This window comes from Lentinula edodes (genome assembly GCF_021015755.1).
Source record: "Lentinula edodes strain Le(Bin) 0899 ss11 chromosome Unknown C8R40scaffold_21, whole genome shotgun sequence".
Taxonomy (NCBI): Eukaryota; Fungi; Basidiomycota; class Agaricomycetes; order Agaricales; family Omphalotaceae; genus Lentinula; species Lentinula edodes.
In genome coordinates this window covers 125,413-139,265 of record NW_025764327.1, presented here as the reverse complement: position 1 = coordinate 139,265, position 13,853 = coordinate 125,413, and the positions used below count along the sequence as shown (strand labels likewise).

Genomic DNA, 13,853 nt, shown 5'->3' with positions numbered 1-13,853 from the left:
AAGCGCCACCATCCTCATCACGATCTGGCTGGGATGGCAGGTTTGACATATCTTCAATACTCACTTCGCCATCAGGATCATGCGAAGGCTTATGAGGATACTCGCGCCACAAGCCGAACGAGTTCAGTCTGGTTTTCAGGTGTTCCCTCACACGAAGGATAACTCGTCGTCTCAATGGCACCCGCTCTTCTATTTGAGGTTCTGTATTAATGATGGCAGCAGTTCCTTCGGGAAGAACATCCTGATATCGAGCAGGGAGCCGTCGATTCCGTCGAGGTCTCAGAGTCTGGGTTAGCTCACCCATCTCTATTTGCACCGGCTCCAATCCAGTATTAGCTGCTGGAGCTAACCGTTCTGCAGGTACCACTTCGTTTCCGGTCGGCCCCAACAGCAGAGAGGTTGTACCACCAGTTACGAGAGTCTATACATAGACGTCCAATCGATATATGTATTTTCATAGAAAACCAAAAGTAACTTACATCACTAGCAGATTGACAATTTGTGTTCATACTGTCAATCCGACTAGAACTTGCCATGGAAGACATCGAGGCCTCTGAAGCCTACATATATCTCAAACGGTGAGCTTTAATCATCATTGAAAATTATTCCACTTACATGGAAGGTCGCATTAGGTTTCTTTGCAAGGCGGGCTTTTTTCTTCCTTCTAGCGATAGCCCTGATAGTAGCAACATCGTGATCGCTACCACTAGCTGAGCCATTGCTAGAAGGAGAGTGACGGCGCTTAGCTACTTGAGTCTCGATATGCCCTTGCCAAAGCATACAGGAGTTTCGATGCAAAGTTGCTGAACGCTTGCTTGGCCAGGGACCGGAATCACATGCAGGAGCGCATAAGTAGGGAGTCATAGCAGATCCGGGGGTGTATAGACTCGGGGTCCAAGTCAGTACACGGAAATTGGTCACTTCGGAGTCAGTCAGAGCAACCGTAATCTCGTTCGTTTCAACGAGAACTCCAGGAAATAAGAAGAAGAGAAAGATGAGTGAGCAAATTTGACTCAGCCACTGGGGCCAAGACGACATAATGTTACGGTCTTTGCAGTATTCCGATAGGTTTGTGGCAAGTGTAAGTTTGAGTTCAAGCTATCGCGGGCCGAGGATAGGATTAACTTATTGATTTATTGTGGAAATTGGAAATTTGTACTATGCGATCACTAGTAACCAAAGCACCCTGTCAACTGGAAATTAGTGGAGCAACAGGTATATAAGGCAAACCTCAAACGTACCCTTTTTTCTTCCTACCTTTCACTGCTCAATGCCGCCTGACGAAAATCACAACTATAGTCCTCCATCTAGCCGTTCAAATGGCCATCATCCCAGTTATCGTAACCGTCATGGCCGACATAGTAGTAATGGCCATGATCGGGGTGGCACACAAAACGCTCCGCGAGAACGCTCACCAAACGCTCCGCGAGAACGCTCTCATTCTCCATCACATCTCCAATCCTCGGCACGTTATTCAAGTGCAATAGCTGACCATCACGAAGCGGAAGTAAATGACCTTCGTCGTCAAGTCCTAGCCTTAACGAATGCTAAGAAACCTTCAGATGAAGGTAAAAAACGAAAACGGCTGTAAGTTGACTACCTTATTTTGCTCCTTAACATGATGAGCTTAGATCCCTAGTCCAAAAGGATCAGAACCTACACCGCTACAACACGGACGTGCTATACCACGACGAGTCACTGTTTTTGATGATCTTCATACCATTCAGAGTCAGTATGATGCTTATCGTCGAAATGGGTTTCACAAGCCTCCACCTGATGATAACGATGATGTTGATGAGCTTGAGGAAGAACTTTCAGAAGAAGAAAGAGCTGAGAAGCGAAAGTAAGCCCATTTGTATGTACTATTTAGAAATGATCTCTTACTCACATCGTAGTATGGAACGCGGATATACTGCCATCAAAGAGATGGACCACGTTGTGCCAAATTTCATCAAGCGAGTGGGGGAGGAAGGTGGCCAGGCTTTAATCATTGAGGTATGATTCATATTATTCTGCTTGCTATGAGTTCTGATGGATTTTTCGTTCCAGCTTGAACGCGGTGCTGACAGTGCTAAGACCCATGATACCCAAGCTGCCACCAGGATTGTGGGTCAAGAGCTGAATCGGCAAGTGCGAAAAATCAACGAGGCTAGAATAAAGGAACATGAAGAGGAAATCCGCCGAGTCCAAGCTGATACTGAAGCTATGTTGAAAGAACACGCAGCCCAACGTGAGAACAATGCAGACGACAGCTCACATGATACCGCGGTTTCTCTTCCACTACTTCCACTGTCGGTTCCTCCCCTTGTGCTCCTTCCAGAGTTTGATGAAGGTTCTCGCAACAATCGCGGTCTAGAGAACGATATGACTGGAGGCCTCCTCTGTCCAGGTGAAATTGACTGGAAGGATGATATGTACGTCGTCTCCCATCTTTTAATGAACACCACTCATAGAAATGACAGTGTCCGCGCTGCTGTACAGCGTATGGATCCCGAGTATGACTTCGCCAGCTCTGCCCATTCACTCTGCTTCTATAAGGACCAAAAATTCACTCTCGATGATCCAGACAAAGGTTTTCTTCAAAGTCATTGGTTACTTCAAGTACGTTTCTGTTTCATTCTCATTATCACTGTTTATGACTAAACACTGGTCATGAAGATGTATCGGACCATTTTTACTTCACCCTCATCAGCGAAAGGGCAATCTGAAGACGTCGAAAATCTCCCGCCTTCAAAGAAGAAGAAGAGTTTGAAAAGCCATCGCGCGCATGTTGCAAATATCATTCATATGACCGAAGTTACACCGCGGTCTATTGCTTATGCGGCTGTCCATGTGAGCAGCTGTTTCGAATTTCTATCTCTACTGACGGCAATCCTTCAGCTTCATATTGCTCTTACAGATTCATCACATTGGACTCATTCTTATGATGGCTACAACTATCAAGACCTGTGGAATTTCGTCGTTGACTTTTTTGAGGACCCTGTTGATGAAGAGGCAGAGAAGCAGGGAAAGGAGCTGCTCAAATGGTGGACTGAGTGTGTATTCAATTTTTTCACTTCGTCATTCTCTTACTTATGTTTGCTGGAGTCGGATTTTCACAGGCACTGGTTCTGCTGCCAACAGCCGTGGCACCAAAATGGTCTCTCGTCGGCAGGTTGTAGTAAAAAAACAAGCAGCTAAATCTTTATCTCCTTTGCCTTCCTCGCCACTTGCTCCTCTGTCATCACCTGCATAATTATGTATCCGAACTATGTTTACGCCCTAGTAAAATCACAATGAACTAGAATTATCTATCTCTTCGAAGATGTTTCGTGAATTTTCGTACATCAATCAATCCAAGATTCGTTCAGTATCTACTGGTTTCCGACCCGATATCAGTTTGCTTCTATGTATATCATTGCAGGAGTATATTACCTGTTGTTGATATTATGCTCAAAGCATGGAGTTAATATGGGATTGCCTGTTCACTATGTTGAGAATGGAAGAATATGAAAATACTATAATACTATATAAGATATATGGGATAGCACAATAATATTATATCATTATTCTGAGGGTTGCGAAAAGTGGTGGTGCGATGTAATGCGCCATATACTACTGCGGGGTAGTTGCAATTTCATATTAAGATTACAACGACCTTATCCCTTACAATACGTTACATCGGCCCATAATATTTCCGTTTATTTGGCACCTGGAAAAACATCGCATTTTATAACGTCCCATTTCCCGTATGGCTATTGTTCCCTGACTATGACTTTCTCTGTTGACGTATCAACTTTGAATTTTCATAAAAGATCTATGTTACTCAGAAGTGAGCATTATTTACTCTTCTCTTGACGGCAAATTTCGCCTGACAATGTTGATGCAGCTATTGGGATCAAGAGGTATATATCAAGGCTTTTGTACTCGCTATGCATACCAAGTGATATCCGCGCGTAGGATGGCGCCAAACCAAACTCAACCACACTGAACAACACTCACATCGAGGACTTCTTGTTCGAGAATTTCGTCGGAACTGTCAGGGAGTGAGTGGTACACGGTGGCATGTACACATCCCCTTATCTCCTCTTCAATACAGTGTCCCATACGTCGAAGGTTCTTGCGTCACCGACCCATGTTGGTATGCAGTCACCAATGCTACCGGCAAGGAAGTTATCATCTTGGACCTTTACCCCAATACAAGTGCGTCATCGGTAATTTCGTTGGCGAAGCGGGCCATATCAAACCACGCATTTTTACTCACTTATCACCGTAACGTCATTAGCATCCAATATTCTGGCAAAAGACATTTTCGCAAAAACGGAGACGGGTGCACGAGTAGCTGCCATGTGTGATCCTACAACGGTACGTTCTTTCGCTGCTTTATTGTTGGTATGATGTGAAATTCTTGTACGTCTTCTAGATATCCAACGATGTCGGATTTGTCTGTCAAGACGGTCCTTTCATTCCTACGAAAGCGGGTCTGTGATATTCCCTAGGTTAAATTACGTTCCCTTCCTGTAAAATACTTTATCCTCCTTTACTTACTGTACTTCCTCAACCACACAGCGTAAATAAATATAAGGACCAGATGGTCGAATGTATTCATAGACTGAAGAAGAGGATCTTACTAAGAAAGTCATACAACATGTAAACGTACACGAGGAGGCATGTATCTACCGGCGTACCAGGAAGAGTCAATCAAATATACAAAACAATAGATGGGAAGAAAGTAATAAGGTAAGTCCAGCCTTTGAACAGCGAACATATATTGTTGTTCAATTAAGAGCGCTCTCCGCGAAGACGCCTAGCAAGGGCAAGATCTTTGGGCTGGATGGTGACACCTGTAGTGACCGCAAAATTAGTACGAATGAAACTGATGGTACACAACAATACGAACGTTTAGCGTGAATGGCAGCCAAATTGGTGTCTTCGAACAGAGATACCAGGTAGGCCTCAGCTGCCTCCTGAAGGGCCATGACGGCGGACGACTGGAAACGAAGATCGGTCTACATAGATCGAACATACATTTGAGTACACTGCACAACAGAGAGCAATAACAACAACAACAAACCTTGAAGTCCTGGGCGATTTCACGGACGAGACGTTGGAAAGGCAGCTTCCTGATGAGCAGCTCAGTCGACTTCTGGTAACGTCTGATTTCACGAAGAGCGACGGTTCCAGGCCTGAAACGATGGGGTTTCTTTACACCACCAGTGGCAGTCTGAACGTGGGAGAATTAGTCAATTGAGTGGCTATGCAATGCGGGCGCGCCAGTGGCAACAACGACGACGTACGGCGGCGGTTTTGCGAGCAGCCTTGGTAGCTGAGAATTGCACATAAACATCAGAGTAGAAGATTGAGACATGGATACAGACCTAGTTGCTTTCTGGGAGCCTTTCCTGTGAAAAGTTAGTAAGCCCAGCCCAAAAAAAAAGCCAGCAACGCCAACGACGACGAACCTCCAGTGGATTTACGAGCAGTTTGCTAGAAGGAACACTTGAATAAGAATGAGAGGTATATAGCAAAGAGTGGACGAACTTTGGTACGGGCCATTTGTGCTGGAAAGAGATTTCAAAAGAGTTGCTTGAGGAAAATTTCTGGTCGGATGATGGGAGTTGGGGAACAAAGGGCGTAAAAATCTAGCGTTTTGGACCGTCAATTCGACGGAAGATGTGCACGTGCCATTGTCTCAGAATACTCACGCACAGATCTCGAACCGCGGGAAATGGAAATGGAGCCTCTTTTTCGTTGGAAGATTGGTATTAATTTTCTGCAGCCTTTTCTGCTTCATTTTTTTCGCCTATCTTTCTTCTGCTGGTAGAATATGCTATTTACTCTCTGGAAATGAATTTCTTGCGGTTTTATGTATTTTCTTGGTTCGTAAATAAATCCCAGGGATTTGAAGCGTTTTGTAGCACAGCCACAATGCTCTTCCGTTTTCGTCAATCCGATCAGCCGTTTGGTGTATCTTCGCGCCATAAGGATTTTGAAAACAAGAAGAATTCAATGCGGGGTATGCTTGAGTGTCCACAATGGAGGCTCAAATATTCACTTGCCACGGGATACGGTTCTACGGCTAGTACGCCACTTAATTTCTCCCAGTTTCTCCCTTTGTACGAGATTCCCTTTTTGAATCTACATGATGCATGCTGATATCCGTAGCAATTTGTGGTTCAAACCAGAGCTTTAGGAACAGGGAAAACCATGCCGCTGTGGATCTTGTCGAGTTTAGTCGCACTTCGAGTTCGTGTGGGACTCTATACCCTTGAGCTATCCTCAGCAGATTAACTTGGAAATGAAGACCAAAAAGACTGATAGAAGCATCGTGCTAGGGGTTCGTGGCATTAAGCCTCAGAGTATATGTAAGTATATGTAGTCCATCGACACAGGTAGATTCTGGTAGATTTTTTCCTTTGGTTTTCAATATAGTAATACATCCATGACGACAAGCCGTAATAAGGAGCTGAACCGAATGAATTGATATCATCATAACGATTAATGAGGGCGTTTGAAAACCATCACAGGGTACGCATTATAACCCAGTTCACCTCCTTCATATGTCTTGTTCTTCGGCGGCTTCCCATTCTTCCCCTCCTCCTCCACCACCTCAACTGAAAACACTGCCGTGCCCTTCATCTTCTTATCTTCACTTGCCGTTTCTTTAAAATGAAAGGAGTCATCCGGGGCTTGTTGAAACGTTGAGGCCATCACCTCCTTCATGTACTTCTGGATGGCTTCTTTCATACAAGCTTCTCGGTCCGATTCGCCGATTATTGGCATCACATCGCTGGGGTCGTAGACAACGGTCACGTTGTTCACCGGGAATGGCCCGTGAACTTTCTGAAGAATGCGGGATTGAGGAAGGTCAGATTATTGTCATTCGTTCAAAGGATTTGGTAACTGACTCTGCGAACAACAGGTGCCGCATATGCAAAGGACACTAGCGCAATGGTGGTGAGATAGGCAATATCTAGACGCATGAGGGGCAAGCTCGAATAATATCTGCGGGTATCCCTTGGACAATCACGAAAAGTCACACGAAGGGAAGTGACGAACTCAGACGGCGATGAGTTGAGAATGAACGACGGCTTGATGACGAGAGTGGAGGGAACTATGGAAATTGAATTGGGCAGGGAGCTCAGGCGCAGCCAGCTATGAAGGTAAACTGTACATACTAATACTAGATAGCTTGAATTGCGGGAGGTTGAAGAACAAGACTCTCGGGCGATAAAGGATGAGGGTTGGTGTTTAAACGACTAGCGTTGGATGAACTACGAATCAGGTTAGCTGAGTTCGTCTGCAGCAAATGTCGGTTAGTATGTATACTCACAAATCACTTTCTTCGACCAGCAAAGAAAGGGAGGGAAAGTAAGTGGAAGGAGAAAGGCTTTCCAGTTTGTATTTGGAATTGTCAGGTAGCATTTATAGTAGTCATAAAGCCATTTTAGTGTAGCGAGTCTGGCCGAACTCTGATGTTCAGATTCGTTCCTCCCTGTTCCTCCCTGTTCAGTTCTCGTTTGGCACGTCGAGGGAACGTCAGGGAACGTCCTTCCTTTGATTCTAATTGACACCCCTGACAGATCCTGATAGGTCCTGATGCAGAACTCATATCTGGTACAGGAAGGGTACAGTACAGGGAAACACAAGCATGCGCCGTCGGAATTTGTATGGTTGTTGTATCCCTCCATAGGACAACCAATGTCAGGGAAGGAGCGAGCTGAGCGGCGAGTCCTCCCGCAGGAAAAGCGGATAAAAAATTATGAACATTCAATGGTTTGATCTCCCCAATGCTTGAGTTTGAGCTGTATCAAGCAAGAGCGCGTCCCAGCGACAGCAGTGGTTCAATATCAATGCTGAATAATTGTCATACCACTGCCAGTAAGTGAGATACTGTATTCTTTATTTAGGTGTCATCAGTCGATTTTAATTACCAGAATACGCACCCGTTGGACGCATATAATCTATTCTCGAAAACAAACAGCAACGGCTGTCCGACGTGATTCCTATCTGAAGTGGAAAGATGGAAGAAGACCGACGCTTGAATACACAACGAGTTTCGTTCGATTCATCTAGTTGGACACCACAAGCTCGGGTTTAGGATAGACGGAAAAAATCCTACTTGATTCTCGTTTCGCCTTTTTGGGCAACTAGGAATGAATCAGTGACGAGTCAATCGTCTTGGGTTTATGAGCTGAAGTCCCGGCAAGTCCACAAGTTTGCGCTTCTCGTTTATGCTCGTTCTAACATTCTCCATCCCGGATTCTTCTTGTATCGATACCGTTGACCTCGGCGATTTATACACACAACCACGTATCCGCGCATTCTTGTGAATATTGCCTTCTACTACCGCGGCTCAATACTTGCAGACTCTTTCTTGATCGGGTCAAAACACTCTTCGCGAGCTTGGGCGTGAGTCACGAAGGGAACACTACCTACACATTACTGGGTATTCTGTTCTATCCTAGGTGCGTGCGGTGCAGTAATTTTTGAAGTTGAGGACGTTGGGGACGTGTAAAATGGTCTCCCATTCTCTCCCATTCCGAATGCACTCCGGGCGCGTGTACCTCGGGTCCGTCAGCAGAGCTTAGAAATTAGTAATCAGAAAGAATGATTGAAGCATCACAAGGGATATCTGCAGTCGAAATCTAGTTATGTATCGGTTACGCCAAGAGTACATATATATAGTTCACAAAAGAAGTACGTGGTTGAATATGTTTTCTTGAATTCATCCTCCCAATACTGCAACACCTTCAAGAATATGCGGGTGGGTATTCCAGTGCATTGAAGTCATGACAAGTCAAGTACATAGTATCAACAAGCCGGACAACAAACAAAAACCCATCCACGTGTTTACTTTGGCTCTTTGCTAACAAACATACGGTTCGTATCAATCTTCAATTCCCCCCCTTTGTAGGTTTTCGTCTTTCCTTTCTTCTCCTCTACCTCAAGCGTAAACTTTGCCTTGTCCTTGTCCTTCAAGCCGGTTGTTTCAAATTGGAAAGCCTCATCGGTGACTCGTGTAAACTTTGGAACCATTGCATTATTGATAGCTACTTTCATCAGGAGTTGAGCCGCTCCACTGTCCCCTTGGTCCACCATGAGCCCCTCAGGGTCGTAGGTGACGCTTACGCGTATCACCTTTAATGGATCGGAACGTAGTTGTAGGCTGGTAGCCTGAAATACAAGTTAGGTATAATCAGGTTATAGCCGTTTGTCAGAAGGAGAATTTAGTGACCGACCTCACGAGGAACAGGGACCGCATATGCAAAGGACACCAGCGCGATGGTGGTGAGGAAGGTAAGATTCAGACGCATAAAGGGCAGAGGGGCAGGGCTCGAATAACGTCTACGGGCATTCGTTAGACAGTACGGGAGGGACGGAATTGACATGATTTACTTTGATAGGTAACAAGGAAGGACTCGGACACCGCGGATACTGGGCTTGTCGATGAGGGTTGGAGGAACTATGAAAGGAAAGACGGGTCATAAAGGAGCTCTAATGCGAGTAAAATTTAGTTGTACATACAAGGAAAGGGAGAATCACTCGAGTCGTGGGAGGGTTTAATGACGAGAGATTCGGTGAATAAAGACACGAATTGATAGCGGTCAACGACCAGCGTTGGATGTAGAACTGCGAGTCGTAGCTTAATCAGACTCATCTGTGGCAAATTGTCAGACGGTATGTGTACTCACCAGAGGGCTTAGAAAATTTCTTTCTTTGACCAGCAAAGAAAAGGAGGGGGTGGGGAAGGTGAGGCGGGTGAAAGGCCTTCTTTTGTATGGGCTTATTAGTCATTGTCGCGATCAGTATTAGCCGTATTCAAAGGAGGTTAGTGTACTTTACCTCAGCCTGGTACATAGCGTCCGCTGTCAGCCACTATCGACCGACGGATTTTGATATTCTTCCGAGTTCAGGTCCTACCTTTCCCTGCATCTCCCTGCATCTCCCTGCGCCTTCCTAAGCCTCCCTTTATCCCTATCATTCACAGTCAATTCACTTGATTCCGATTCATATATAGAGCACAGGAAATTAAGGGAAATTACCGAGACAGGAAAGTACCGCGTAGTACCTGGAAGAAAATTGGGATCCCTGTGATCAGACGTTCCGTTGGAATTTGTATCTCCACAGGAGAGTGGAGAGCTGTGGAGAGCAGGTGAAGAGCGATGGCCTGCGACGGCAAGCGATGGCTCGTGCTTACAAGTGCTGTAAGAATGGGTAAGCCCAAAGACGACCGGCGTCTAAAAACCCGTTCTACGTTTCAACTTTCAACGCTCAATCTCACAGCTCAGGCCAACTGCCTCTGAGTATTAATGGTTAGCAGAATTCTCGGAGAACTGCACAAATCTCCATTATTGCTTCGGCAAGGAAGTGAATTCGCAAGTCCACAGTATGAGTTTGAGCGCCGTGAACACTGAAACATTTAGCTTTTTGTGCTTTTCTGTATTTTTTTGTCAATCCACACCGCCGTTACCTGATAGATATTTGAATTGCGGAGTACCTTTCAGCAGAGTGTACATGCGATTGTAAGCCACTGCACATCTGTGCATGGCAAAACTCGGCTGGTTGTTTTACAGCGTGTTCGGAAAATGATGACAGACGCGATTTTTTTTTTCCTCAAAAAAAAAAATAAAAAAAAAAGGTACTCGAGCTTATGCGTCGGATACTGCACATTTGTATGAGATTTTTACCTGATCAGCCAGGGAAAGATGCAGCAGGCATCTGTAAAACCTGTATTTTCGGCTAAGAGCTCGAAAGCAGCTGACAGCAGTGTCCAGCTGGGAGTGCTTTCAGCGCTGGATAGCGCTCTCCAGTTAGTACCCTTGCTCTCGCGAACATCCAGGTTTTGCAGATGGCCGGGCATCTGCAATGATAGCACAAAGGTCCAGGAGGGGTGTGGGGTGTCTGGAACTACTTCAGCTCATCCTAGTGATTATTTCTGGAGCTCTAGGAACAACCTCTACTTGTATATAGCCATTAGATATGGGATAGTTTTCAATAGCAATCAGGACAACATTAAGTGCTTTCTTGTTTGGGCAAATTTTCTTCGGTAGCCGACGCGTACCTTTTTATTTTATTTTATTTTATGGGCTGATGAAAGTTTCGCAATTGTCATCATTTTCCGAACACGCTGTAATTTGGTTGTATAGAATGAAAAATAATAATAATAAACATAATTAATTGTTAGATCTGGAATAAATCACAGCAGAGGCGTTGAATAAAATGAGAACGATATGTTTGGGAAACGAGATCCGGCCCCATATTAGTTGCTTCCTTGAGGTAGTTTGAATGATACTTACCGAGATGAGCATGTGTTACTGACTCAAGATGATAGAGAGAAGGATGGGACGACAGCATAGAGATACACAAGTTTGAGGAACCTAGTTGTTGGCAAATGAACCAGAGTGATGCGAATGGAATTTTTGAGGTAATATTGCATATGCAAGGAGTACTCAAGGATAAGAAACTTCCACCTATTCGCAGTGGACTGTGAGTGGTATAATTGAAGTAACAGGTGATTTACTTACCAGTGTCGGCCAGCATGAAGAAAAGACTGCAACACCTATGACAATCCATCACCGTGAGTGGATTGGGGATCCTAAACTTCGCGAAGGATGTAGTAGACTCCACGTATGACATGCACACCCTCTTCTTGCAGCACATACCTGGCCTGAAGATAATGGCCATGAAGGGCACAACGGAATGACCAATGCTCGAGATGTTGAACAGGATATTCACTCCAAAGGTAGAGGCCCCATATATGAATCCAACCACGGTGAATCCGGAGATGGACAAGAATGCCTTCATCAAGAGAATGAATGCAACAAATGGAATGTTTGTATATGGAGAGGAGAATGTAGTACTCTATGGAGAAGAGTGGATAGATGCTACTGGACACAAAAAGTAAGTAAGGTTAGCATCACACAAAATGACTTGTAAGACTAAACTCACTGATTTTGAAGAACTGTCCGCATACCACCTCAGAGACTGCACGTGGGTGATATAGTATATGTTGCCTTCAGTAGGGTCACATTTGGAAGAGGAAGTGAGTTGAAGGCAAGATTATTACTTGGCAATATTACACTTTTGGATGCAACTCACACAAAAGTGAGTAAACATAAAGGATTGATCGAAGAAAACAACTGACTTTGCACAGAAATGGCTCAAGGAAAAGGTTAAACCGCAGTCCCTGAATATCAGAATGCAGCCAACCCTCAAGTGACGTCTCGAGTTTGAAGATGATGAAGAAGATGCCAGGAAATGAATGAAGGGAATGAATATTGAAAACGACAAAAACAATGATGAAAGGGAGGGAACGTGTGAGTAGTAGTGTGTGTTGACAGTCATATGGAAGGCATAAAGAAGGTATCACATTTGAAGCAAAGAAGCTAAGTGGCACGTAGGATGAACAGTCACATAGTCATGGTGGTGTCTATTAAGGTCTCATGCAAGTCACATTTAATCAATTCAGTTCAACTCACTGTTACATTTGGCCAAATAAGGCAAAACTACAACCATAAAAGGAAATTATTTTTGCATGGAGTACTGTACATAAGGACAATACTTCCAAGTAGTCTTGAGGAAGTACACCGCGGATACTGAATGAGGGTTAAACAAACAACTACAAAAAAAGGGTTGGTCGGGGAGGTACAGCCAGCTTTAAAGGAAGACTGTGCATACTAGATAGCTGGAGTCCTTAGAGGGTTGAACAATAAGGGTTTCAGCGATTGAAGACACAAATTGGGGGTGGGTAAACAACCGGCGTTGGATGAACTACAGGAGAAATTAGATAGGTCTGTTTGCAATGAATTGTCAGCATGTGCGCTTACAAGTCACTTTCTTTGACCAGCAAAGAAAGAAGGGGGAAGAAAGTGGTGAAAGAAGAAAGGCTTCCTGTTTATTGTAAAATTTGCAGGAGGCTTTTATAGTCAGTAGTCTCGTTACTGGATTTTGACCTTTTGTTGATTTTTTTCTCTATTGATATGGACCTCTCCCTATCTCCACATGATGCTCAAGTTTCAAAAAAGTACATATAGAAAATATAAGCAGCTGATAGGCTATGTACCATTCAAAGCAGAAATGGATAATGTCCTATAATGTCCCCAACTGGCAATGCACTATAATGTGTCCGGTCGGGATTTGTATCATCATAGCATTATATTATTATTGTGCCTGCCAGCTTTGAAAAGCCAGGGAAGTTTGAAAACATATCCTGTAGATGTTTCTCCTTTCTTATTACTGTATCTATGCTTTGGGATTGCATTATGAATACCCAAAATACCTAGTTTGTGCTTTTTCTGTGAGAAAAACAGTTGAGATGTCATTGCATAAACCCTTTGGACTGTCAGGTTTGCAAAATTCTTGAGAATCACTTTATTTTATAAGCATAATAGCTTAAAGTACTTAGAAATGTGTATGCATGTGTGAATGAATATGCCTTCCATAGTTCAGTGGAACACATTTTCTGAAGTTATCCGGGGCAATATTCAAGGTTGAAGAGGTTGAAGATGGAGATGTGTGACTTTTTGTGACATTCTCCTGCAACTCCTGCATCAATTTCAGTGGCAAATTGGTGACATTTGATGTGACTGGTTTTTTTAAACACCCCAGGCGCGAGATGGGATCTCTATTACTCTCAATGAAAACAAGTTTTGGTAGTAAAAAGTAGATGTAATGCATACTAATATGTCATGCTATAAGTCTACCAAAGCCGAGAATAATACAACTATTGTAAAGGCATTTTCAAATTCCACTGGCATGATAGTAGGGAAGGAGAGGACTAGAGAGAACTGGGAAGAGCAAATGTGAGAACCCAGTGAGAATCAATGTTACATTGATAACTTGGTAACCCATGAGCTGTGCTGACAATGATT

General features: G+C 44.1%; 7 protein-coding genes across 7 annotated transcripts; 4 read left to right on the top strand and 3 right to left on the bottom strand.

The window, feature by feature from the left end:
• The first annotated feature begins 1,124 nt into the window (after positions 1 to 1,124).
• C8R40DRAFT_1108125 (uncharacterized protein) lies at positions 1,125 to 2,268 on the top strand. The gene is made up of 6 exons (XM_046228246.1): positions 1,125 to 1,186; positions 1,242 to 1,487; positions 1,663 to 1,712; positions 1,774 to 1,830; positions 1,889 to 1,993; positions 2,048 to 2,268. Exons 2-5 carry the CDS (start codon positions 1,271 to 1,273, stop codon positions 1,985 to 1,987), a joined length of 423 nt encoding a protein of 140 aa, XP_046085411.1. The 5' UTR covers positions 1,125 to 1,186; positions 1,242 to 1,270; the 3' UTR covers positions 1,988 to 1,993; positions 2,048 to 2,268.
• On the top strand, positions 2,206 to 3,485 carry C8R40DRAFT_1252416 (uncharacterized protein; the record flags this gene model as incomplete). The annotated part of the gene is made up of 4 exons (XM_046233717.1): positions 2,206 to 2,414; positions 2,463 to 2,601; positions 2,659 to 3,035; positions 3,088 to 3,485. The coding sequence occupies 4 exons, from the start codon at positions 2,206 to 2,208 to the stop codon at positions 3,233 to 3,235; spliced, it is 873 nt and encodes a 290-aa protein (XP_046085410.1). The 3' UTR covers positions 3,236 to 3,485.
• A 457-nt stretch (positions 3,486 to 3,942) lies between these two features.
• On the top strand, positions 3,943 to 4,468 carry C8R40DRAFT_1047310 (uncharacterized protein; the record flags this gene model as incomplete). The annotated part of the gene is made up of 4 exons (XM_046224434.1): positions 3,943 to 4,025; positions 4,079 to 4,182; positions 4,265 to 4,344; positions 4,403 to 4,468. Coding segments are annotated over 4 exons (333 nt in total), but the record flags the coding sequence as incomplete, so codon positions are not given.
• A 293-nt stretch (positions 4,469 to 4,761) lies between these two features.
• Positions 4,762 to 5,203, bottom strand: C8R40DRAFT_1047371 (uncharacterized protein; the record flags this gene model as incomplete). Its single annotated transcript, XM_046224438.1, has 3 exons — positions 4,762 to 4,823; positions 4,880 to 4,988; positions 5,054 to 5,203. Coding segments are annotated over 3 exons (321 nt in total), but the record flags the coding sequence as incomplete, so codon positions are not given.
• Positions 5,204 to 6,364: 1,161 nt separating this feature from the next.
• C8R40DRAFT_307689 (uncharacterized protein) lies at positions 6,365 to 7,064 on the bottom strand. Its single transcript, XM_046234656.1, has 2 exons — positions 6,888 to 7,064; positions 6,365 to 6,822 (listed from the first exon to the last, which is right to left on the bottom strand). Exons 1-2 carry the CDS (start codon positions 6,960 to 6,962, stop codon positions 6,478 to 6,480), a joined length of 420 nt encoding a protein of 139 aa, XP_046085407.1. The 5' UTR covers positions 6,963 to 7,064; the 3' UTR covers positions 6,365 to 6,477.
• Positions 7,065 to 8,443: 1,379 nt separating this feature from the next.
• C8R40DRAFT_1265678 (uncharacterized protein) lies at positions 8,444 to 10,209 on the bottom strand (the record flags this gene model as incomplete). Its single annotated transcript, XM_046233918.1, has 8 exons — positions 10,181 to 10,209; positions 9,826 to 10,122; positions 9,675 to 9,765; positions 9,508 to 9,612; positions 9,379 to 9,445; positions 9,222 to 9,327; positions 8,862 to 9,156; positions 8,444 to 8,565 (listed from the first exon to the last, which is right to left on the bottom strand). The coding sequence occupies exons 2-8, from the start codon at positions 9,838 to 9,840 to the stop codon at positions 8,444 to 8,446; spliced, it is 801 nt and encodes a 266-aa protein (XP_046085406.1). The 5' UTR covers positions 9,841 to 10,122; positions 10,181 to 10,209.
• A 1,165-nt stretch (positions 10,210 to 11,374) lies between these two features.
• C8R40DRAFT_1070122 (uncharacterized protein) lies at positions 11,375 to 12,202 on the top strand (the record flags this gene model as incomplete). Its single annotated transcript, XM_046226197.1, has 6 exons — positions 11,375 to 11,469; positions 11,511 to 11,560; positions 11,639 to 11,700; positions 11,726 to 11,883; positions 11,943 to 12,087; positions 12,137 to 12,202. The coding sequence occupies 6 exons, from the start codon at positions 11,375 to 11,377 to the stop codon at positions 12,200 to 12,202; spliced, it is 576 nt and encodes a 191-aa protein (XP_046085405.1).
• Between the last annotated feature and the right edge of the window lie 1,651 nt (positions 12,203 to 13,853).

Excerpts from the sequence above, each read along its gene's own strand:
- C8R40DRAFT_1108125 (XM_046228246.1), top strand. The coding sequence starts at position 1,271 with ATGCCGCCTGACGAAAATCACAACTATAGTCCTCCATCTAGCCGTTCA. Across the intron at positions 1,713-1,773 it reads GAGTCACTGTTTTTGATGAT|CTGATGATAACGATGATGTT; the intron begins CTTCATACCATT and ends ACAAGCCTCCAC. Across the intron at positions 1,831-1,888 it reads ACTTTCAGAAGAAGAAAGAG|ATCGTAGTATGGAACGCGGA; the intron begins CTGAGAAGCGAA and ends TCTCTTACTCAC.
- C8R40DRAFT_307689 (XM_046234656.1), bottom strand. The coding sequence starts at position 6,962 with ATGCGTCTAGATATTGCCTATCTCACCACCATTGCGCTAGTGTCCTTT. Across the intron at positions 6,823-6,887 it reads CGGCACCTGTTGTTCGCAGA|AAAGTTCACGGGCCATTCCC; the intron begins GTCAGTTACCAA and ends CGCATTCTTCAG.